Source organism: Erpetoichthys calabaricus (assembly GCF_900747795.2).
Source record: "Erpetoichthys calabaricus chromosome 1 unlocalized genomic scaffold, fErpCal1.3 SUPER_1_unloc_6, whole genome shotgun sequence".
In the NCBI taxonomy this organism is placed as follows: domain Eukaryota; kingdom Metazoa; phylum Chordata; class Cladistia; order Polypteriformes; family Polypteridae; genus Erpetoichthys; species Erpetoichthys calabaricus.
The window spans coordinates 460,418-484,992 of NW_026261597.1; the positions used below are offsets into that span (position 1 = coordinate 460,418).

A 24,575-nucleotide genomic window follows, 5' to 3' on the forward strand; every position below is an offset into this window, starting at 1 on the left:
TTCTATAGCATATTTGAATACAAATAATGGACCTCAAAGTGCTTTACATGATGAAGAAAGAGAAAAAAATCAAAATAAGAATTAAAACTAGGGAACACTAAATAACATTAATAAAAGTAAGGTCTGATGGGCAGGGAGGACAGAAAAAAAAAAACTCTAGACGGCTGGAAAAATCAAATCTGCAGGGGGTCCGAGGCCACGAGACCACCCAGCCCCCTCTAGACATTCTACCTAACATCAATGACCTCAGTCAGTCCTCGTGGTATTCAGGGTTCACATGGAATAACTTGATGATGATATCCCATAATGCACTTGGTTGCTCTGCTCTTCATATCTTCAAGTGCTGTTATGTCTTTCTTGTACTGAGGAGACCAGAACTGCACTCAGTACTCCAGATGTGCTCTCACTAGTGTATCATAAAGTAAGAGTATAATGTCCCTTGATTTAAATTCAACAGTTTTTATGATATAACCTCACATTTTATATTATCTTTTTAATTGCTCCTGTACATTAATTAGTCAATGAAAATGTTGTGTCAACATAAACCCCTAAATGCTCCTCAGAGGTCTCCTCCTGTAGCTCAGTGTCTCCCATTTTGTATTTATATTTGACTGAACTGAATCACTCAGGTGAATAGAAGACGCATCAGGACGACAGCAAGTGAAGTGAAAAAGTATCAACAAAATAATACAAACAAATAAAAGACGAGACTCCATAACACTTCAGGGACACATATATTCCTTTATTCCTGTTCAGAAAATGAACTCATAATAAAAAATTAACAATATAATTAAAAGAAACTTCGACAAAGACAGAGACAAACTGACCTACTGCTGGTCACCACTAGAGCTGCCAGTCCTGAGTGGTAAATGACAGACAAGAATTCCAGTTTGTCATCCTCACCCCATGGTCACTTGTGACAAGTCCATCTGGTTACCTGAGTGCACGACACCGTCAGTCTCATGTCTGTGACGTTCTTATCTAGAGTTGATGTCCACATGTCAGTCTGAATGACTTGGCACCAGTCAGTCCAGCGTGAAGGCAGGAGACCCTGTCAGGTATATAGCGCCTTACTTTATAAGAATGGCAGTGGTCTCGTGTTCACACTGCACTTCAGTGAAAAGTCAGAATACAAGTGGACATTACACCTTTGTGTTGTTTTTCCTTCTGTCTGTCTGTCTGTATCTCCTCATGTCCTCACTTCTCTCTCTTCTTCTCCACAGCCTGTCTCGTTGTCGTCTCACCTCCAGATGTTGCTCAGCTCTCTCCTCAGCTCTTTCTTCTCCACACTCACGACTGACTGAAATGGACTTGAGCATCAACAACATGGAGGATTCAGGAGTGGATCAGCTGTGTGAGGGGCTGAGGAGTGAAAACTGCAAATTAGAGAAACTGAAGTAAGAGAACAACAAGTGTGTGAGTGTGTGTGTGTTTCTGTGTGTGTGTGTCTCATGATTTTATTTCTTGTCACATTATGGCTCTGACTTTTCCACTCCCACAACACAAACGCTGTGTTTAATCAGGACAGACTGCAGTGTCCCTTATGGACAGACAGATGGACGTGAGGTGACACAACTGCAGATTTCCTTTAATAATTCAATTCATAAAAACCGCATTGTGACCCTGAGCCCCTCCACCACACTGGTCACTCTCCTCATCCTCTCTGTCCAGATTGTTGTTTTATTTCTTGTCCCACAAGCCCATGCTGTCCATTCTTTATTTTAATCTCGTACTTGTTCCTGTCCTCCATTGTCACTTTCCCCCTTACACTCCTCTGATGTCCTCACTAAAGTTTCTTAAAAGCACTAAAATAGAATAAGGAGGAGAAACATAGTCAGTGGGAGGAGAAGAGACAACTAAAGTGACAGAAGAAAAAGAGGAGTGGACAGCTAGAGCTGAACTGGAGTGACAGATAAAGAGAAGGAGAATAGAATAGCAAAGATAAGGAGGGACAAGAGAAGAAGATGAACAGAATGAAGAAAATGATGAATAAAAGAGGAGGACAAGGCAGAGGATAAGGAGAGAGAGGAGGACAGACAGAGGAACAGGTGGATAGGTGGACAGCAGCAGTAGAAATGACCAGCCAGCCATACACAGAAAGAGATGGTCACAGGGAGGAGAGGATTAGGACTGAAGGCAGTGTGGACAGTAAGGTGGGAGACACAGGAAGTGACCGCCATTACAGCCAAGTGGACTTATTAGGCCGACATCATTCTACAAGATATACACCCAGGTGTACACAGGACATCAACATATATTTGTCAGTGGGCTTAGTGACCGACAGGTGGACACACACATCATGTGCAGTAGACGTCCAGAGACACTGAGAGGATTCTGGGAAGGTGACCTCAGTGGGCGTGTCAGTGAGATACTCCAGTGTGAGGAGTGGCGCCCTCTTGTGTTTGTAACTCACACTTGTGTCTCTTGTGGGACATTAAAACAAGAATCTCACCACATGATAAGTGTAGGCTGTCACGTGACTTTCTCAATAATCCAGTATATAGCGCCTTTTTGATATTTTTATACACACAACATCTTCACTGATGTCATCACAGGTCCAGACCCTCTGTGTCACAAATCCTCCTTTATCATTTCAGTCAGTCAGGATCTTCCTCAGTGCCAGCAGACAATCAAATGGCTGACTGAAGATGTGAATAATTTGACGTCACTAAGGACACCTGTCACACTAGTCCTGTACTCCACTGGTCACTCTGGTCACTGTGTGATTTTCTTTACTACTAAATACAAAGCTGTGTGGTGACAAATGTCAGGGGTCAGTGGTTGTGTGCAGGTTTTTAAATTAAAATGGTGGACTCAGAGGGGCGTAGGTGGATGTGGTAGTGTGGGGGAGCAGAGCAGCCCTGGAGTGTTGGTGGTGAATTGGCGGAGCGCACTTTACACCTGCAGACACGTGTGGTTCAGCCAGTGTCCTCATTAGTGTTCTGGGGTGTGGAATTAGACACCTGCACCCCAGTGAGTTTAAAATGAGCTGAGCAGGATAGTCAAGAACAAAACTGAACAGGAAAGAAAAATGAAAAGATGGAGATGGAGGTTAAATGAGAAATAAAGTAAATGTAGAATTGTGGCTGAGCTGATGCAGTGGGGTGGAGGTCAAGAAGTGGCCGTGAGAGGAGTGAGCATACGGCACTCAAGGGGTAAGATCAAAACCTACTTTGTGCCCAAGGAGCAAGAGTGACCAACTGCACTGAGTGGACTTCTGCTGAAGGCTGAGGGATGGCGTTAGGAGAAAGGAGAAGATCTCACGAGGCACCCTGCTGAAGGCCATGGGATTGGTGGGAACACAAGCTGAGTTTGGGGTCCTCAGTGGTGACCAGCTAAGGTGGCTGGGGCAGAAGCCGATGTGGAGGATGACTGCCCTTTCCAGTGGTCTCTTTGCTTGCTGAGGAGAACTTAAATGGTAAGTAGAAGAAATGTCAGTTTTAGGTGACACAGAAACTTTTGTTGTTTTTTTATACTATAATGCCAGTGCAGTAAGAATTGTGCAAATAATACTACTATCAAAGTGACAGGTGGCACATGATATTAAACATAATATTAATTTGACAAATACTAAAGTGACATATCATTAAAGTAAAATAAAATAAAGTGACATGACTTGTGCTGATAGGATAACATGTTTGAAGTGACCTATAACAAAAAAAAGAAGATCTCTGGTATCTGTCCATATTGCAGTTCTGTGATAGCAGCCTACCACTAAACAAACTCCTCTGATTAATTATGGTGGTGTATAGTGGGTGATGTTCATTGTCCATAACAGATAGCAGCTTGCACAGTGTCCTTCTCTCTACCACCGTCACCAGAGAGTCCATTTCCATGCCAGCCACAGATCCTACTCACCTGGTCAGCTTGTCAATACACTCACCATCTCTCTTCTTCAAGCTACCCCACTTGCTCACTTTATATAAAGTGATAGATAATTACAACGGTGAACAGATATAATGGACATAATTAAGGACAATACACATAATCCAAACAGACAATATTGGTCTGCTGATATGGTGACTGGAGGACAGACCTGCACAAGTTGCTTTGTAATGTCGGGGCACCAACTGGGTGTCCCCCTTTAATGAAGTCAAATGAATCAAAACAAAAGTGGACGCGATGGCCCAACTAAACACACCTTTTCTGCCCAATAGACAAATTGACTTTGCAGTTGTGTGAACACGATGGCGCTTGCTTCATGTTGACTTTCTGGGTCCAGCAGCAGACTCCATGGTCTGTGGGGGTCAGCAGCGTTTCAAGAGTCCCACCCAGAATGAGAGACAGTCAGTGTGTGCGCCCCCTCTCGTCTCAGAGTGGTATCACTTACCTCACAGAGACAGGAAGGTCATCTCCAGGTGGGCACACATGTGTGACAATACATAGAACCTGCCGCTCATTTGTTTGCACTGCTTGTATTGTTGTATTCAGCGGCACTTTGAGAATTGATTCTCATTACATGTTTATTTCTACTTCATTTTTGTTCATCTTTGTATTAGCATGGAGTTGATAGTTTGGAAATGTAACAATAAATGTAATTAATGATTCTTGTAAACTTAAGAAATAGCAAATGTAAAATTGGTGTAAAACACATTATGACTTCTTTGGGACTTGAAAATTAAGACTTGACTCAAAACCTGCCTAACAACATTTATTTATATAACATATTTTCATACAAATGATGGAGCTCAAAGTGAAGAAAGAGAAAAAAGACAAAATAAATAAGAATTAAAATTAGGGAACACTAAATAACATAGAATAAAAGTAAGGTCCGATGTCCAGGGAGGACAGAAAAAACAAACAAAACTCCAGATGGCTGGAAAAAAAAAAAATCCGCAGGGGGTCCGAGGCCACGAGACCACCCAGCCCCCTCTAGGCATTCTACCTAACATCAATGACCTCAGTCAGTCCTTGTGGTATTCAGGGTTCACATGGAAGAACTTGAGGATGACATCCCATAATGCACTTGGTTGCTCTGCTCTTCATATCTTCAAGTGCTGTTATGTCTTTCTTGTACTGAGGAGACCAGAACTGCACTCAGTACTCCAGATGTGCTCTCACTGGTGTATTATAAAGTAAGAGTATAATGTCCCTTGATTTAAATTTAATAGTTTTTATTATATAGCCTCACATTTTATATTATCTTTTTAATTGCTTCTGTACATTACTTAGTCAATGACAATGTTGTGTCAACGTAAACCCCTAAATGCTCTTCAGAGGTCTCCTCTTGTAGCTCAGTGTCTCCCATTTTGTATTTATATTTGGCTGAACTGAGTCACTCAGGTGAATAGAAGACGCATCGGGACGACAGCAAGTGAAGTGAAAAAGTATCACAAAAATAATACAAACAAATAAAAGAGGAGACTCCATAACACTTCAGGGATACATATATTCCTTTATTCCTGTTCAGAAAATGAACTCATAATAAAAAATTAATAATATAATTAAAAGAAACTTCGACAAAGACAGAGCCAAACAGACCTGTTGCTGGTCACCACTAGAGCTGCCAATCCTGAGTGGTAAATGACAGACAAGAATTCCAGTTTGTCATCCTCACCCCGTGGTCACTTGTGACAAGTCCATCTGGTCACCTGAGTTTAGGACGCCGTCAGTCTCATGTCTGTGACGTTCTTGTCCAATGTTGATGTCTACATGTCAGTCTGAATGACTTGGTTCAAGTCAGTCTAGCGTGAAGGCATGAGACCCTGTCAGGTATATAGCGCCTTACTTTATAAGAATGGCAGTGGTCTCGTGTTCACACTGCACTTCAGTGAAAAGTCAGAATACAAGTGGCCATTGAACCTTTGTGTTGTTTGTCCTTCTGTCTGTCTGTCTGTCTGTCTCTCCTCATGTCCTCACTTCTCTCTCTCATTCTCCACAGCCTGTCTCGTTGTCGTCTCTCCTCCAGATGTTGCTCAGCTCTCTCCTCAGCTCTTTCTGCTCCACACTCACGACTGACTGAACTGAATCTGAGCAAAAACAACATGGAGGATTCAGGAGTGGATCAGCTGTGTGAGGGGCTGAGGAGTGAAAACTGCAAATTAGAGAAACTGAGGTAAGTGAACAACAAGTGTGTGTGTGTGTGTGTGTGTGTGTGTGTGTGTGTGTGTGTGTGTGTGTGTGTGTGTGTGCGTGTTTGTGTTTGTGTCTATGTTTGTGTTTGTGTGTCTCATGAATTTTATTTCTTTTCACTTTATGGCTGTGACTTTTTCACTCCCACAACACAAACGCTGTATTTAATCAGCACAGACTGCAGTGTCCCTTATGGACAGACAGATGGACGTGAGGTGACACAACTGCAGATTTCCTTTAATAATTCAATTCATAAAGACAGCATTGTGACCCTGAGCCCCTCCACCACAGTGGTCACTCTCCTCATCCTCTCTGTCCAGACTGTTGTTTTATTTTGTGTCCCACAAGCCCATGCTGTCCATTCTTTATTTTAATCTCGTACTTGTTCCTGTCCTCCATTGTCACTTTCCCCCTTACACTCCTCTGATGTCCTCACTAAAGTTTGTTAAAATCACTAAAATAGAAGAAGGAGGAGAAACACAGTCAATGTGAGGAGAAGAGACGAATAAAGTGACAGAAGACAAAGAGGAGTGGACAGCTAGAGCTGGATTGAAGTGACAGATAAGGACAAGGAGAACAGAATAGCAAAGATAAGGAGGGACAAGAGAAGGAGATGAACAGAATGAAGAAAAGGACGAATAAAAGAGGAGGACAAGGCAGAGGATAAGGAGAAGAAGAGAGAGAGGAGGACAGACAGAGGAACAGGAGGAAAGGTGGACTGCAGCAGTAGAAATGACCAGCCAGCCATACACAGAAAGAGAAAGTGACAGGGAGGAGAGGATTAGGACTGAAGGCAGTGTGGACAGTAAGGTGGGAGACACAGGAAGTGACCGCCATTATAGCCAAGTGGACTGAACAGGCTGACATCATTCTACAAGACATGACCCCCTAGTCTACACAGGACATCGACATATATCTGTCAGTGGGCTTAGTGACCGACAGGTGGACACACACATCATGTGCAGTAGACGTCAGAGACACTGAGAGGATTCTGGGAAGGTGACCTCAGTGGGCGTGTCAGTGAGATACTCCAGTATTAGGAGTGGCGCCCTCTTGTGTTTGTGACTCACACTTGTGTGTCTTGTGGGGCATTAAAACAAGAATCTCACCACATGATCAGTGTAGGCTGTCACATGACTTTCTCAATAATCCAGTATATAGCGCCTTTATGATATTCTTACACACACATGGTCTTCACTGATGTCATCACAGGTCCAAAGCCTCTGCCTCACAAATCCTTCTTTTGTCATTTCACTCAGTCAGGGTCTTCCTCAATGCCAGCAGACAATCAAATGGCCGACTGGAGATGTGAATAATGTGACGTCACTAAGGACACCTGTGACACTAGTCCTGTGCTCCACTGGTCACTCTGGTCACTGTGTGATTCTCTTTACTACTAAATACAAAGCTGTGTGGTGACACATGTCAGGGGTCAATGGTTGTGTGCAGGTTTTAAATTAAAATGGTGGACTCAGAGGGGCGTAGGTGGATGTGGTAGTGTGGGGGAGCAGAGCAGCCCTGGAGTGTTGGTGGTGAATTGGTGGAGCGCACTTTACACCTGCAGACGCGTGTGGTTCAGCCAGTGTCCTCATTAGTGTTCTGGGGTGTGGAATTAGACACCTGCACCCTTATGAGTTTAAAATGAGCTGAGCAGTATAGTCAAGAACAGAACTCAACAGGACAGAAAAATGAAAAGATGGGGACGGAGATTAAATGAGAAATACAGTAAATGCAGAATTGTGGCTGAGCTGATGCAGTGGAGTGGAGGTCAGGAAGTGGCTGTGAGAGGAGTGAGCACACGGCACTCAAGGGGTAAGGTCAAAACCTACTTTGTGCCCAAGGAGCAAGAGTGACCAACTGCACTGAGTGGACTTCTGCTGAAGGCTGTCGGATGGCGTTAGGAGAAAGGAGAAGGTCTCACAAGGCACCCTGCTGAAGTCCATGGGATTGTGGTGGGTACACAAGCTGAGTTTGGGGTCCTCGGCGGTGACCAGCTAAGGTGGCTGGGGCAGAAGCCAATGTGAAGGATGACTGCCCTTGCTGGTGGTCTCTTGGCTTGCTGAGGAGAACTTAAATGGTAAGCAGAGGAGATGTCAGTTTTAGGTGGCACAGAAACTCTTGTTGTTTTTGCATACAATAATGCCAGTGCAGTGAGAATTGTGCCAATAATACTACTATCAAAGTGACAGGTGGCACATGATATTAAACATAATATTAATGTGACAAATACTAAAGTGACATATCATTAAAGTAAAATAAAATAAAGTGACATGACTTATGCTGATAGGATAACATGTTTGAAGTGACCCATAACAACATAAAACAAAATAAAACTTCTATAGCAGTGAGCCAATAGTGAGATATCAGATGTGGTGCCCAGCTAATACAGTCAATACAGCTTAGGAGGAGAGAAGGAGCGTCAGGCCCAGAACTCAACCACCACCCCCTGTTATGAAGAGTTAAAGAGTCTAATGGCTCTGAGGACTAAAGATCTCTGGTATCTGTCCATATTGCAGTTCTATGATAGCAGCCTACCGCTAAACAAACTCCTCTGATTAATTATGGTGGTGTATAGTGGGTGATGTTCATTGTCCATAACAGATAGCAGCTTGCACAGTGTCCTTCTCTCTGCCACCGTCACCAGAGAGTCCATTTCCATGCCAGTCACCGATCCTGCTCACCTGATCATCTTGTCAATACACTCACCATCTCTTTTCTTCATGCTACCCCACTTGCTCACTTTATATAAAGTGATAGATAATTACAACGGTGAACAGATATAATGGACATCATTAAGGACAATACACACAATCCAAACAGACAATATTGGTCTGCTGATATGGTGACTGGAGGACAGACCTGCACAAGTTGCTTTGTAATGTCGGGGCACCAACTAGGTGTCCCCCTTTAATGAAGTCAAATGAAACAAAACAAAAGTGGACGCGATGGCCCAACAAAACACACCTTTACAGCCCAATAGACAAATTGACTTTGCAGTTGTGTGAACACGATGGCGCTTGCTTCATGTTGAGTTTGCAGGTCCAACATCAGACTCCATGCTCTGGGGGTCAGCAGCTTTTCAGAGTCCCACCCAGAAGGACAGGGGCAGCTCTGGGCACTGCGGCTGAGTCAGTTCCCCTCATTTGGTTTCTTCTCAGAGCTGCAGGTGGATAAGGAGAGACAGTCAGTGTGAGCGCCCCCTCTCGTCTCAGAGTGGTATCACTTACCTCACAGAGACAGGAAGGTCATCTCCAGGTGGGCACACATGTGTGACAATACATAGAACTGGCCGCTCATTTGTTTGCACTGCTTGTATTGTTGTATTCAGCAGCACTTTGAGAATTGATTCTCATTACATGTTTATTTGCACTTCATTTTTGTTCATCTTTGTATTAACATCAAGTTGATAGTTTGGAAATGTAACAATAAATGTAAGAAATGATTCTTGTAAATTTAAGCAATAGCAAATGTAAGTTTGGTGTAAAGCACATTATGACTTCTTTGGGACTTGAAATTTAAGACTTGACTCAAAACCTGCCTAAAAACATTTATTTATATAGCATATTTTCATACAAATAATGGAGCTCAAAGTGTTTTAAATGATGAAGAAAGAGAAAAAAAACAAAATAAATAATGATAAATAAAATTAGGGAACACTAAATAACATAGAATAAAAGTAAGGTCTGATGGGCAGGGAGGACAGAATAAACAAAAACTCCAGATGGCTGGATAAAAAAATCTGCATGGGGTCCAAGGCCACGAGACCACCCAGCCCCCTCTAGACATTCTACCTAACATCAATGACCTCAGTCAGTCCTCGTGGTATTCAGGGTTCACATGGAAGATCTTGATGATGACATCCCATAATGCACTTGGTTGCTCTGCTCTTCATATCTTCAAGTGCTGTTATGTCTTTCTTGTGCTGAGGAGACCAGAACTGCACTCAGTACTCCAGATGTGCTCTCACTAGTGTATTATGAAGTAAGAGTGTAATGTCCCTTGATTTAAATTTAATAGTTTTTATGATATAACCTCACATTTTATATTATCTTTTTAATTGCTTCTGTACATTACATCCATCCATTTTCCAACCCACTGATTCCGAACACAGGGTCACGGGGTTCTGCTGGAGCCAATCTCAGCCAACACAGGGCACAAGGCAGGAACTAGTCCCGGGCAGGGTACCAACCCACCGCAGGACGCACACAAACACACCCACACACCAAGCACACACTAGGGCCAATTTAGAATCGCCAATCCACCTAATCAGCATGTCTTTGGACTGTGGGAGGAAACCGGAGCACCCAGAGAAAACCCACGCAGACACGGGGAGAACATGCAAACTCCACGCAGGGAGGACCCGGGAAGCGAACCCAGGTCCCCAGGTCTCCACCGTGCTGCCCCTGCACATTACATAATCAGTGAAAATGTTGTGTCAACATAAACCCCTAAATGCTCTTCAGAGGTCTCCTCCTGTAGCTCAGTGTCTCCCATTTTGTATTTATATTTGGCTGAACTGAATCATTCAGGTGAATAGAAGATGCATCAGGACAACAAGAAAAGTAAAAAAGTATCACCAAACTAATACAAACAAATAAAAGACGAGACTCCATAACACTTCAGGGACACATATATTCCTTTATTCCTGTTCAGAAAATGATCTCATAATAAAAAATTAGTAATATAATTAAAAAAAATTTCGACAAAGACAGAGACAAACTGACCTGCTGCTGGTCACCACTAGAGCTGCCAGTCCTGAGTGGTAAATGACAGACAAGAATTCCAGTTTGACATCCTCACCCCGTGGTCACCTGTGACAAGTCCATCTGGTCACCTGAGTGCAGGACGCCGTCAGTCTCATGTCTGTGACGTTCTTATCCTGTGTTGATGTCTACATGTCAGTCTGAATGACTTGGCTCCACTCAGTCCAGCGTGAAGGCAGGAGACCCTGTCAGGTATATAGCGCCTTACTTTATAAGAATGGCAGTGGTCTCGTGTTCACACTGCACTTCAGTGAAAAGTCAGAATACAAGTGGCCATTGAACCTTTGTGTGGTTTGTCCTTCTGTCTGTCTGTCTCTCTGTTTGTTTGTTTCTCTTCATGTCCTCACTTCCCTTTCTTCTTCTCCACAGCCTGTCTTATTGTCGTCTCTCCTCCAGATGTTGCTTAGCTCTCTCCTCAGCTCTTTCTGCTCCACACTCACGACTGACTGAACTGAACCTGAGCAACAACAACAACATGGAGGATTCAGGAGTGGATCAGCTGTGTGAGGGGCTGAGGAGTGAAAACTGCAAATTAGAGAAACTGAAGTAAGTGAACAACAAGAGTGTGTGTGTGTGTGTGTCATGAATTTTATTTCAAAGTTTACTAGAAAGATGAAAAGATGGAGATGGAGGTTAAATGAGAAATAAAGCAAATGCAGAATTTTGGCTGAGCTGATGCAGTGGAGTGGAGGTCAAGAAGTGCCAAGTTAGAGGAGTGAGCACACGGCACTCAAGGGGTAAGGTCAAAACCTACTTTGTGCCCAAGGAGCAAGAGTGACCAACTGCAGCGAGTGGGCTTCTGCTGAAGGCTGAGGGATGGTTTTTGGAGAATGGAGAAGGTCTCACGAGGCACCCTGCTGAAGGCCATGGGATTGTCGTGGGAACACAAGCTGAGTTTGGGGTCCTCAGCGGTGACCAGCTAAGGTGGCTGGGGCAGAAGCCGATGTGATCAATGACTGCCCTTGCCGATGGTCTCTTGGCTTGCTGAGGAGAACTTAAATGGTAAGCAGAAGAGATGTCAGTTTTAGGTAGCACATAAACTCCTGTTGTTTTTACACAAGGCTGTGTGCTGAGCCCCCTTCTGTACTGTCTCTACATCCACGACTGCAGTCTGGCCCACAACAACAACCTCATTGTCAAGTTTGCTGACGACACCCCAGTGGTCAGACTCATCTCAAAGTGAGACAAGGCAGCTTACAGAGAGGAGGTTCTGAAGTTGGCAGCCTGGTGTTCAAAGAACAATCTGGCTCTGAACACCAGGAAAACCTAGGAGATCATTATCGACTTCAGGAGGCACAGCACCGACTAAGCCCCCCTTTACATCAATGGCAAGTGTGTGGAGAGGGTTCATACCTTCCGGTTTCTCGGCGTCCTTATCTCTGCTGACATCTCCTGGACAGACAACATCACAGCAGTCATCAAGATGGCTAAAAAGCGGTTACACTTCCTGAGGGTCCTCAGAAAACACAACCTGGACTCCAACCTGCTACTGACCTTCTACCACCCATCCATCGAGAGCCTACTAATGTACTGTATCACAGTATGGTACGGCAGCTGCACCATGGCGGACAGGGAGAGGCTTCAGAGAGTAGTAAAGGCAGCACAGAAGATCATCGGCTGCCCTCTCCCATCCCTGATGGACATTTACACCTCCCGCTGCCTCAGCAGAGCAAAAAACATCATCAAGGACAGCACCCACCCTGGTTCTGATCTGTTTGACCTGTTGCCCTCAGGGAGGCGCTACAGGTGCATCACAACAAGGACAAACATACTCAAGAACAGTTTTTTACCAAAAGCCGTAACCATTCTAAACTCACACATGCACTGACTGCACAGTCAAACCCCCCAACCCCCAGTGGCGTAGCTAGGGGGAGACAAGGAGGGACATCTGTCCCCAGGCGCAGCATCCAGGGGGCGCCAAATTTCCCTACCCCATTGCATTTTGGCAAAGAGCAGGGGGCGCGAAATCTTCAGTTGTCCCCGTGCGCTGAAAACACTAGCTACGCCTCTGCCAACCCCTGGACTTCCTTCTATCCATCAACTGTGCAATATCCAATATCTAAATGGTACTGATAATAACTGTGCAATATATGTATACTGTACAATATCATTACTCTCAGGGTCCAACATCCACTACTCACTGCACATGATCATCATTATTGTGCAATATTTAAATAATGTGCAATAACCCAATAGTGCAATAGTTATTATTCTTTCCATATGTATATAGCGTCGCAGAACTTTATTGCAACTTTTTTGCAAGTTTTTGCACCATTTGTTTTATTTATTTGTTGTGTTCTACATATATGTCTGCACTGCAGGAGCTGCTTTTAATCTCATTGTACATGTGTATAGTGACAATAAAAGGCATTCATTCATTCATCATTCATACAATAATTCCAGTGCAGTGAGAATTGTGCAAATAATACGACTATCAAAGTGACAGGTGGCACATGATATTAAACATAATATTAATGTGACAAATACTAAAGTGACATATCATATCATTAAAGTAAAATAAAATAAAGTGACATGACTTATGCTGATAGGATAACATGTTTGAAGTGACCCATAACAAACAATAAAAACTTCTAGAGCAGTGAGCCAATAGTGAGATATCAGATGTGGTGCACAGCTAATACAGTCAATACAGCTTAGGAGGAGAGAAGGAGCATCAGGCCCAGAACTCAACCACCACCCCCTGTTATGAAGAGTTAAAGAGTCTAATGGCTTTGATGACTAAAGATCTCTGGTATCTGTGCATATACTACTACTACTACTCAGGCGCCGCAGTGAGTGGCAGCCTTTCCAGCAGCTCCGTGTATGACTTTATCTTTCTACCTTTTTCTCTATTTCTCTGATCACTCCTACCACTTTCTTTTATGTGGACTCGTTTCCTGGACACTTTTTACTACTTGGACATGGATTTTTACACGCCGAGACTCAACTTCAAGCGCTGAGAACAAATGCCCTCACCGGTGTGGTTCCCTATTTACCTGACGAGGTAAGAAGGTCGTATCGTGGCAGCAGAGCCGGTGCTAAGATGAAAGCTAAGAGGCTAGCGAGAAAGTGATGATATAAGCCTTTGGTGCCTTCTGTGATCCTGGGAAATGTGAACTCACTTCCAAATAAGATCAACGAACTGGCTGCGCTGCTGAAAAATGTCAGGATTTACAGAGAATGCAGTATGTTGTGTTTTTGTGAAACGTGGCAAACAACTAACATCCCAGATGCTAACGTGGAGCTACCCGGGTTTAGCACAGTTAGAGCGGACAGAGACGCAATACCTGCAGGAAGCACAAAGGAGGTGGACTCGCTCTCTATGTCAATACACGGTGGTGTCACTCTGGACATGTAAACCTCAAAATCTCCACTTGCTGCAGGGACATCGAACTGTTGGCCATAAGTATGCGTCCCTATTACTTGCCCAGAGAGTTTGGACATGTCATTGTTGTTATTGTTTACATCCCTCCTCGGGCGGATGTGGAGACAGCGGATGACATCATCCATTCTGCTGTTGCTAAATTACAAACACAACACCTCGAGGCGCTTGTGCTAATCGCTGGAGATTTCAACCATGCGACACTGGACAAAACATTACCTGCCTTCTCCCAGTATGTGGATTGTAACACCCGGGGAAATAGGACTATTGACCTACTGTATGCAAACGTTAAAGACGCATACAGCACCACCCCGCTGCCAGCGCTTGGGAAAGCAGATCATAACCTGGCTCTGCTTCAGCCTCACTACAAACCAAGAGTGAGGGAGCTACCTACAACCACACGCTCATTCAGGAAGTGGTCCCCTCAGGCAGAGCAGGCACTGAGAGACTGGAACTACAGACTGGGATATCCTGCAGGGGTCACATAGTGAGAACATTGAGGAGGTTGTTAACTGCACTACTGACTACATCAACTTCTGTATGGACATTGTAGCTCCAGTAAGAACTGTATGCTGCTATGCTAACAACAAGCCATGGATTACAAGTGACATCAAGGGCCTTTTGAATCAGAAGAAAAGGGCTTTTAAAGGCGGTGATCAGCATGAGCTCAAGCGCATGCAGAAGGAACTCAGAGTCCAGCTCAGGGCAATGAAGGAGCAGTACAGGAGAAAGCTGGAGCAGAAGTTGCAGAATAACAGCATGAAGGAAGTGTGGGATGGGATGAAGATCATCACTGGCTGCAGCTCAAAGCGGGGTACCACCATCGAGAGAGACATGGAGAGAGCAAACCAAATGAACAACTTCTTTAACAGGTTTGATCACCCTAACCCACTCTCACCTCGGAGTATTGCACCCTCCACACATCCTTCTGCTGATACCAGCATAGGAGAGACATCCCCACCCACAATTACAGCAGCCCAGGTAAGCAGAGAGCTGAGGAGCCTTCGTGCCAGCAAAGCAGCGGGTCCAGATGGAGTATCGCCACGACTGCTGAAGGCCTGTGCGCTGGAGCTGGGGAGTCCTCTACAGCGCATCTTCAACCTGAGCCTGGGACAGGGGAGAGTCCCAAAGCTTTGGAAAACATCTTGCATCACCCCAGTCCCAAAGGTATCACGTCCTAGTGAGCTGAATGACTTTCGGCCTGTCGCTCTGGCGTCACATGTGATGAAGACCATGGAGCGGCTGCTGCTTCACCACCAGAGGCCACAGGTCTGCCACGCCCTCAACCCTCTGCAGTTCGCATACCAGGAGAAGGTGGGAGCGGAGGATGCCATCATCTAAATGCTAAACCGATCCCTTTCCCACTTGGACACAGGCAGTGGTGCTGTAAGAATTATGTTTTTGGACTTCTCTAGCGCCTTCAACACAATCCAACCTCTGATCCTTAGGGACAAGCTGACAGAGATGGGAGTAGATTCATACCTGGTGGCATGGATTGTGGACTATCTTACAGACAGACCTCAGTATGTTCTTCTCAGGAACTGCAGGTCTGACATTGTGGTCAGCAACACAGGAGCGCCGCAGTGGACTGTACTTTCTCCGGTCCTGTTCAGCCGATATACATCGGACTTCCAACACAGCTCAGAGTCCTGCCACGTGCAAAAGTTTGCTGATGACACTGCTATCGTGGGCTGCATCAGGAGTGGGCAGGAGGAGGAGTATAGAAACCTAATCAATGACTTTATTAAATGGTGCGACTCAAACCACCTACAACTGAACACCAGCAAAACCAAGGAGCTGGTGGTGGATTTTAGGAGGACCAGGCCCATCATGGACCCCGTGATCATCAGAGGTGACTGTGTGCAGAGGGTGCAGACCTATAAATACCTGGAAGTGCAGCTGGATGATAAACTGGACTGGACTGCCAATACTGATGCGCTGTGCAAGAGAGGACAGAGCCGGCTATACTTCCTTAGAAGGCTGGCGTCCTTCAACATCTGCAATAAGATGCTGCAGATGTTCTATAAGACGGTTGTGGCGAGTGCCCTCTTCTACGCAGTGGTGTGCTGGGGAGGCAGCATTAAGAGGAAGGACGCCTCACGCCTGGACAAACTGGTGAGGAAGGCAGGTTCTGTTGTTGGCATGGAGCTGGACAGTTTAACATCTGTGGCAGAGCGAAGGGCGCTGAGCAGACTCCTGTCAATTATGGAGAATCCACTGCATCCACTGAACAGTATCATCTCCAGACAGAAGAGCAGCTTCAGCAACAGACTGCTGTCACTGTCCTGCTCCACTGACACATTGAGGAGATCGTTCCTCCCCCAAACTATGCGACTCTTCAATTCCACCCGGGGGGGGGGGGGTAAATGTTAACATTATACAAAGTTATTGTCTGTCTGTATACCTGCATTGTTATCACTCTTTAATTTAATATTGTTTTTACCAGTAGGCTGCTGCTGGAATATGTGAATTTCCCATTGGGATTAATAAAGTATCTATCTATCTATCTATCTATCTATCTATCTATCTATCTATCTATCTATCTATCTATCTATCTATCTATCTATCTATCTATCTATCTATCTATCTATCTATCTAGCGCAGTTCTGTGATAGCAGCCTACCAATAAACAAACTCCTCTGATTAATAATGGTGGTGTATAGTGGGTGATGTTCATTGTCCATAACAGATAGCAGCTTGCACAGTGTCCTTCTCTCTGCCACCATCACCAGAGAGTCCATTTCCATGTCAGCCACAGATCCTGCTCACCTGATCAGCTTGAGAATACACTCAAAATCTCTCTTCCTCAAGCTATCCCACTTGCTCACTATATACAGGTGCTGGTCATAAAATTAGAATATCATGACAAAGTTGATTTATTTCAGTAATTCCATTCAAAAAGTGAAACATGTATATTAGATTCATTCATTACACACAGACTGATGTATTTCAAATGTTTATTTCTTTTAATGTTGTTGATTATAACTGACAACTAATGAAAGTCCCAAATTCAGTATCACAGAAAATTAGAATATTGTGAAAAGGTTCAGTATTGAAGACACCTGGTGCCACACTCTAATCAGCTAATTAACTCAAAACAACTGCAAAAGCCTTTAAATGGTCTCTCAGTCGAGTTCTGTGGGCTACACAATCATGGGGAAGACTGCTGACTTGACAGTTGTCCAAAAGACGACCATTGACACCTTGCACAAGGAGGGCGAGACACAAAAGGTCATTGCTAAAGAGGCTGGCTGTTCACAGAGCTCTGTGTCCAAGCACATTAATGGAGAGGCGAAGGGAAGGACAAGATGTGGTAGAAAAAAGTGTACAAGCAATAGGGATAACCGCACCCTGGAGAGGATTGTGAAACAAAACCTATTCAAAAATGTGGGGGAGATTCACAAAGAGTGGACTGCAGCTGGAGTCAGTGCTTCAAGAACCACCAGCACAGACGTATGCAAGACATGGGTTCCAGCTGTCGCATTCCTTGTGTCAAGCCACTCTTGAACAAGAGACAGTGTCAGAAGCGTCTCGCCTTTGGACTGCTGCTGAGTGGTCCAAAGTTATGTTCTCTGATGAAAGTAAATTTTGCATTTCCTTTGGAAATCAAGGTCCCAAAGTCTGGAGGAAGAGAGGAGAGGCACAGAATCCACATTGCGTGAGGTCCAGTGTAAAGTTTCCACAGTCAGTGATGGTTTGTGGTGCCATGTCATCTGCTGGTGTTGGTCCATTGTGTTTTCTGAGGTCCAAGGTCAACACAGCCATCTACCAGGAAGTTTTGGAGCACTTCATGCTTCCTGCTGCTGACGAACTTTATGGAGATGCAGATTTCATTTTCCAACAGGACCTGGCACCTGCACACAGTGCCAAAGCTACCAGTACCTGGTTTAAGGACCATGGTATCCCTGTCCTTGATTGGCCAGCAAACTCGCCTGACCTTAACCCCATAGAAAATCTATGTGGTATTGTGAAGAGGAAGATGCAATACGCCAGACCCAACAATTCAGAAGAGCTGAAGACCACTATCAGAGCAACATGGGCTCTCATAACACCTGAGCAGTGCCACAGACTGATCGACTCCATGCCACGCCGCATTGCTGCAGTAATCCAGGCCAAAGGAGCCCCAACTAAATATTGAGTGCTGTACATGCTCATACTTTTCATGTTCATACCTTTCAGTTGGCCAACATTTCTAAAAATCCTTTTTTGCATTGGTCTTAATTGATATTCTAATTTTCCGAGATACTGAATTTGGGACTTTCATTAGTTGTCAGTTATAATCATCAACATTAAAAGAAATAAACATTTGAAATACATCAGTTTGTGTGTAATGAATGAATCTAATATACAAGTTTCACTTTTTGAATGGAATTACTGAAATAAATCAACTTTGTCATGATATTCTAATTTTATGACCAGCACCTGTATAAAGTTATAGATAATTGCAACAGTGAACAGATTTTATGAACATAATTAAGGACAATACACGTAATTCAAACAGACAATATTGTTCTCTGATATGGTGACTGGAGGACAGACCTGGACAAGTTGCTTAGTAATGTCAGGCACTAACTGGGTGTCCCCCTTTAATGAAGTCAAATGAAACAAAACAAAAGTGGAAGTGATGACTCCAACAAAACACACCCCAATAGACAAATTTTCTTTGCAGTTGTGTGAATGGCGCTTGCTTCATTTTGAGTTTCTGGGTCCATCTTTGTATTAACATGGAGTTAATTGTTTGGAAATATAACAATAAATGTAATAAATGATTACTGTAAATTTAAGAAATAGCAAATGTAAATTTGGTGTCAAACACATTATGACATCTTTGGGACTTGAAATTTAAGACTTAACTCAAGCCCGCCTGACTGGATTCGGGAGTTGGAAGTGAAGAGAAGAAGAAAAAGGAGAGAAGTGAGAGCTGGAAATAAATAGGAAAGCAGCGACAGGGCGTCACCACCAGAGGGCAGAGCTGAGCAGAGCAGAGGACTTGGGGACCTGCAGGTTTGGTGACGTCTGTGTAACTGATGGCCTTTGGTGTGCACTGATAATTTGAACCCAAGTCCATTGACTTTAACATTTTTTACATTTTTTTTGAATATTTCTGACATTATTAATAAAAGCTTGTAAAGACCCCACCATCTTTAGTGCACCCCCTTATTGTCCACTGGCCTGTCCTGACTTTTATAAACAGACGTCACTGAAAAGTCAGGACATAAAGAAATGAGCTGCTTTTGTGACAAATTCAAACTGTAATGACACAAACATGTCACTCATGAGACCCCCACACGTCCTGTGAAGTGCTGCTGATTTCCTTTGTCGTCATTTTGATCAAATCACTTATGGCAGAGCTGTGAATGGACAGCAGTGGTCAGCAGTCATGGGGGTCTCTTCACAGTCCACTCAGACCACCTCTGTGCCCACTGGACTGGACTTTGGGATGCTGACAGTCACTTTGAAGCTCGTCCTCCAGTTTTATTACAAATTAGTAGAAGGAATAAGAAAACTGAGCTCAACACCACTGAGGTGCACAAAGGTCAGCTGGTCAGTGTCACTGGTCAGTATGTGAGGTCTGAGTGGCCGAAGACAGAAGTGTCACGTGTCAGTCTTGTCCTCCATGTCCATCATGTTATCACTCCTAAAGTCAGGCCCAATGTTTGTCCTTTTAAACCAACAGAGTGTCATCATCATCATCTAATTACTGTGACATGAGGAGAGTCCATCATGACAAACAGCTGAGTGTTAAGCTCTTCAGTGACCCGAATGTCTCACAGTTGTCTTTCCATGATGTCCTACAAATCAGACAAAATGTCTACACATCCTGAGTCCTGAATGACACAAAGAAATCCCACTTTGTCACCCCCACCCAATTGTCACCTTCTACAAGTCCATGTGGCCTCTCAAGTGCAGGACGCCGTCAGTCTCATTTCTTTGAGGTTCATCTCCAATATTAATGTCTGTTTGTCTTTTTCAATGATTTCTCACCTGTCAGTACAGCATGAAGGCAGGAGACCCTCTCATGTGTTTGGTGCCTTACTTATAAGAACAGCGGTGGTCTCGGGTTCAAACAGGCTCAGTAAAAAATAAAAATGCCAGCAGTCATTGAGCCTTTGAGCTCTGCAGCCTTCTGTCTGTCTGTCTGTCCCTCCTCATGTCCTCACTTCTCTTTCTTTATCTCCACAGCCTGGAGTTATGTGGTCTCACCTCCAGATGTTCCTCATCTCTCTCCTCAGTCCTCTCTTCTCCACATTCACGATTGACTATGCTGGACCTGAGCGGCAACAAACTGGGAGATTTAGGAGCTCATCAGCTGTGTGAGGGTCTGCGGACCCCAAAATGTAAATTAGAGAAACTGCGGTGAGTAAACATGGTGAGGTGTGAGGGGTTATGAAGTCACAGCTGACCACCTAATGGACGGACTGATCACAGAACACCACATGGACTGACTGAAGGAAGGAGAAGGACAGGCAGTGGAACAAGAAGGACAAAGAGCAGTGGACAAGTGGAGCTGGATGGAGGTGACAGACAGGGAGGACAACAAAGATGATGAGAGACGAGAGAAGGAGAACAACAAAGAGGAGGAGTGTGAGATGAGCTGAGAAAAGGAAGAGCAGAAAAGGTGGATAGACAGAGGGACAAGGACACAGGGAGGAGAGGTGACAGGATCAGGACAGCAGGCAGAGTGGACAGGAGGAGAGGGTGGACAGGGTTATGGGGGTCACTTGGAACTAACAAGACAGAGAAGAGCCAATGTAAGTGGACAGGGTGGTGAGGGGACAACAAGTAGAAACAAGAGGACAGAAAATGAGAGAAGACAGGAGAGTGAGGACGAGTGGGAAAGATAATAATAAAGAGAGAGACTGAACATTAATTAAGAGAGCAGGACACAGGAGTGACCACAGAGGGGTCAACACCATGTCACCTGGACAGACCACCTTCTGTTGTGATTGCTCTAACAGCACAATATAACAAAGGGGTGAAGCCTGTAGAATAGGTCACCAATCAAATGTCACCCCAGGCAGGCCCACCCAGGCAAACAGGAGGCTTCAGGCCTGACTAGGCCTCAGAAAGGAGCTCAGGCTTTTAAATTCAAAATTAAATCAAAAAGAGTCTCAGAGGCGTGAAGTCAGTCTGACCAGAGGGAGAACTGTGAAAACTCCATCTGGAGCAGAGACAAGTCCACAAGTGGTCTTTAGAAAATATGAAGTTTATTAACAAAAGAGCCAAAGGGGCTGCCAAAGGCAATCCAAAGCTAACAACATTCAAAAAGCACAAACTGTAAGAGAATCAGAACTCAAGAGCCAAAGGTTCAAAGACAATAATCAGAATTAAAAACAAAAGAGCAAAATACTCACAAAGACCACCAATCACCAGAGCAGTCAAATGAGCCACAGACTTTAGAGAGTTGGGGGGCAGGTGGTCCTGCGTCTTGGGATTAAACCACAAATACAAGGAACATGAGAGAACTGCAAGACACACACAAAGATACTAAATAATAATGAAATAGAATAAAAATAACAGATAATACAGAATTAAACAAATAATAAATGAACAGAACAATGTTATAAAAACAATGAAAAACAATGAAGGAGAATAAAAAAAAAAACTGTCAGCAGGAGCCTCGGAGGACTCCCAGCCTGACTAGAACACCTTCACTGAGATGAGATGAAACCAAAAGGCCTTTCTGAGGACATTGACCTGACTGGACTGTGAACTGAGTGACCGGCAGGGTGACACACATGTCATGTGACTTAGGGACACTGAGGAGAATTCTGGGAAGTTGACCAGAGGGGGTGTGTCACTGTAATAGTACAGTGTGTGACGAGGTGGGGTCCTCTTATGTTTGTAACTCACACTTGTGTCCTTCACAGGCTGTCTGGTAATGAGATCAGTGAGAGTGAAATGAAGAACCTGAGGTCACTACAGGAGGAGCTGAACAGGACTGGACGGCAGGTGAATATCAGAATATGGTGAAGACAGGACATGCTGATCAACTGACCCCAGTGATGGCGCCCCCTGTCCACTCCCTCTAAATTCTCCTCTTTTTTCTTTTATAATCTCCTCAGCTCTCCTCCACATTTAATAAACTCTCCATGTCCTCATGTAAGCCTGTGTGCTTCTTCTTTAAACTCACTTGTACTTCTCCACCCTTTTCACCCTGAACTTGTCACTAAATTTCACAAGTTCAGACCAGAGACCCCTGAGTTTCACCAGCCAGAGGACCACAGTGAGAATTGTCCTGTAAAACCAGCTGGGGTCAGAATCCCACTGAGGGGAGCAGCAGGAGCAAACATGGATGGACAGTCCAGTTGTAGGGTGATGGAGAGTGAGGCCAATCCTGGCATTGGTGTCAAATTCTGTATAGGCACCGGGCCATCACAGGTCAAGCTGATGGTGGTCTGAGCAGAAACCTCATAAACCTACTGCTCCTCAACATCATGTGGTGTTGTTGAACCCATGTCTGCTCCTCTCCTTGTTCACTGCCTCATTTGCACACAATTCATGTCATCTTCTGTTTGTGACTGAACAGACTCTACCATGTGCTGGTTTGGACTTCTGTGACACTTCAACACACACACGGCTCAGGTCTCTTTGTCTTCTTTGTCATTCCCTAATTGTCACCTCGCTGTCACCTTCACTCGTGTCCTCTTTAGAAAGCAGTGGCCTGAACAACTGAGCCATTTTAAAAGAAATGAGAGCAAAAGGACAAGATGAGGAGAACTCAGGCCTGCTGGTCTAGAAAGTGCGAGGGACTGGCGGCCCACCCAGGGTTGAATCTCATGCATTGAACCCGATGTTGACCTTGAACTGGACTGAGTGGGTTCAGAAAATACTGGAATGGAGGACACCAAACACATAATAAGAAATAAGAGTGGAACTGCGATGACAGTCCAATTACTGAGGGCCTGGATGATGGAGCATGAGACCACAGATTGAAGGTGGGCATCTCCTGGACAGCTGAATAAGGAGAAGAGTGTGGACAGATGGACTTTGAGTGTGACAGAGGAGAAAAGACAGAGAGACAAACAAGGGTGCATGAAGAAGAACTACAAAGAGAAAGATGGTTAGAGAGACAGGAGAGATAGGGGACAGATGGGGACAGAAGGGGAGAGTCAAATAGGACAAAGGGTGACAATAAATGGAGGAGAGAAGGAAGAGGCCATTTTAAAGTGAAACAGAGGAAAAGCTGAGTCACATCAGAATGGAGCAGAGTCAGGGCCGGATTAAGACCCTTAGATGCCCTAAGCATTAAGTAATTTTGGTGCCCCCTTACACTAGTAATTCAAAATATTAAAACAATAACAAACTAGAAAATAAAATTTTATTTTATTATCGAAAATTCGAAATTAAACAAAACATACTTATAGTAAGAAGGAAAATAATATTTATTTTTGTATGCTTCATTTTATTTTTATCTTAATAATTTTCTCCTACTTTTTTTCCTTGCAAACTCTTTGATTAGATCTTCATAACAGAGATATGGCATCCAGCCTGCCTTGATGCATAGTTGTTCTGAGGGGATTTTTAATATATTTCAACCGAGAAAATGAACGCTCAGCTGAGCAGTTTGTGACCATTAATGTTAAAAATATATGAAAGGCATTGTCTACATTTGGAAAAGCACACTCAATATTGTCTTGTAAATTTATTTTATAAAGTTCTGCATGACTGAATCTTGTTTTTACATTTTCTGTTGCACTGAACTTATGGCGCACATATAAATGAAACTGCTGAAGTTCAGCAGAGAAATTACTGTTGAAGACAAAATGGCATACGAAATTTTACAAATTTTAACATTTGGGGTCGATTTTAAAGGTTTTTTTGAAATGTACGGTTTTCATTTTCACTTGAAAACCGTAGATTTACCATCTTGATTATTTAATTTATTTATGGCTTTTGTGTCAATTTAGCAAATCTATTTACACATGTTCTTAGTACAAGATTTGAAGAATATTTTATGAAAATTTTGTTAATAAATCTTTATTAGTAAAAAGGTTATAAACAATTTTATCCAATAATAATCAGATGTTTTCACTTTTACATAATGTAAATGATGAAAAAATATCCAAGAATAGAATTAAATAGACTTACCAGAATATTTTTTCCTCAAACTGGGACGATTTTTTGTTTTTGCTGAAAATGGCTATACATTTAATTAATTTAATAATTTATGTGATAAATTCGGCAATGAAAAATGTTTGTGGTGCCCCCTTTCCCCTTGATGCCCTAAGCATGTGCTTACTTTGCTTATATGGTTAATCCAGCACTGAGCAGAGAGTTTGATTTCCAAGGACAGCAGCCTTGAAGGAGACATGATGGCCATCTGCACCCTCTTCTGTGCTGAGAAGGCTGAAGAT

General features: G+C 43.8%; 1 protein-coding gene across 26 annotated transcripts in view; it reads left to right on the forward strand.

Annotated features, from left to right (window-relative positions):
* LOC114669323 (NACHT, LRR and PYD domains-containing protein 12-like) overlaps positions 1-23,891 on the forward strand; it is a 173,373-nt gene extending 149,482 nt beyond the window's left edge. For 12 of the 26 annotated variants that reach the window (XM_051921907.1, XM_051921906.1, XM_051921902.1 and 9 more), the window contains 5 exons: positions 1,224-1,397; positions 5,882-6,055; positions 11,205-11,381; positions 20,401-20,574; positions 22,089-23,891. In XM_051921907.1, coding sequence (XP_051777867.1) covers positions 1,224-1,397; positions 5,882-6,055; positions 11,205-11,381; positions 20,401-20,574; positions 22,089-22,191 — 802 coding nt within the window. In that variant the 3' untranslated portion in view covers positions 22,192-23,891. The remainder of the gene's footprint in view (positions 1-1,223; positions 1,398-5,881; positions 6,056-11,204; positions 11,382-20,400; positions 20,575-22,088) is intronic. The other 14 variants (XM_051921914.1, XM_051921905.1, XM_051921919.1 and 11 more) reach the window with 9 other exon arrangements.
* The last annotated feature ends 684 nt before the right edge of the window (positions 23,892-24,575 follow it).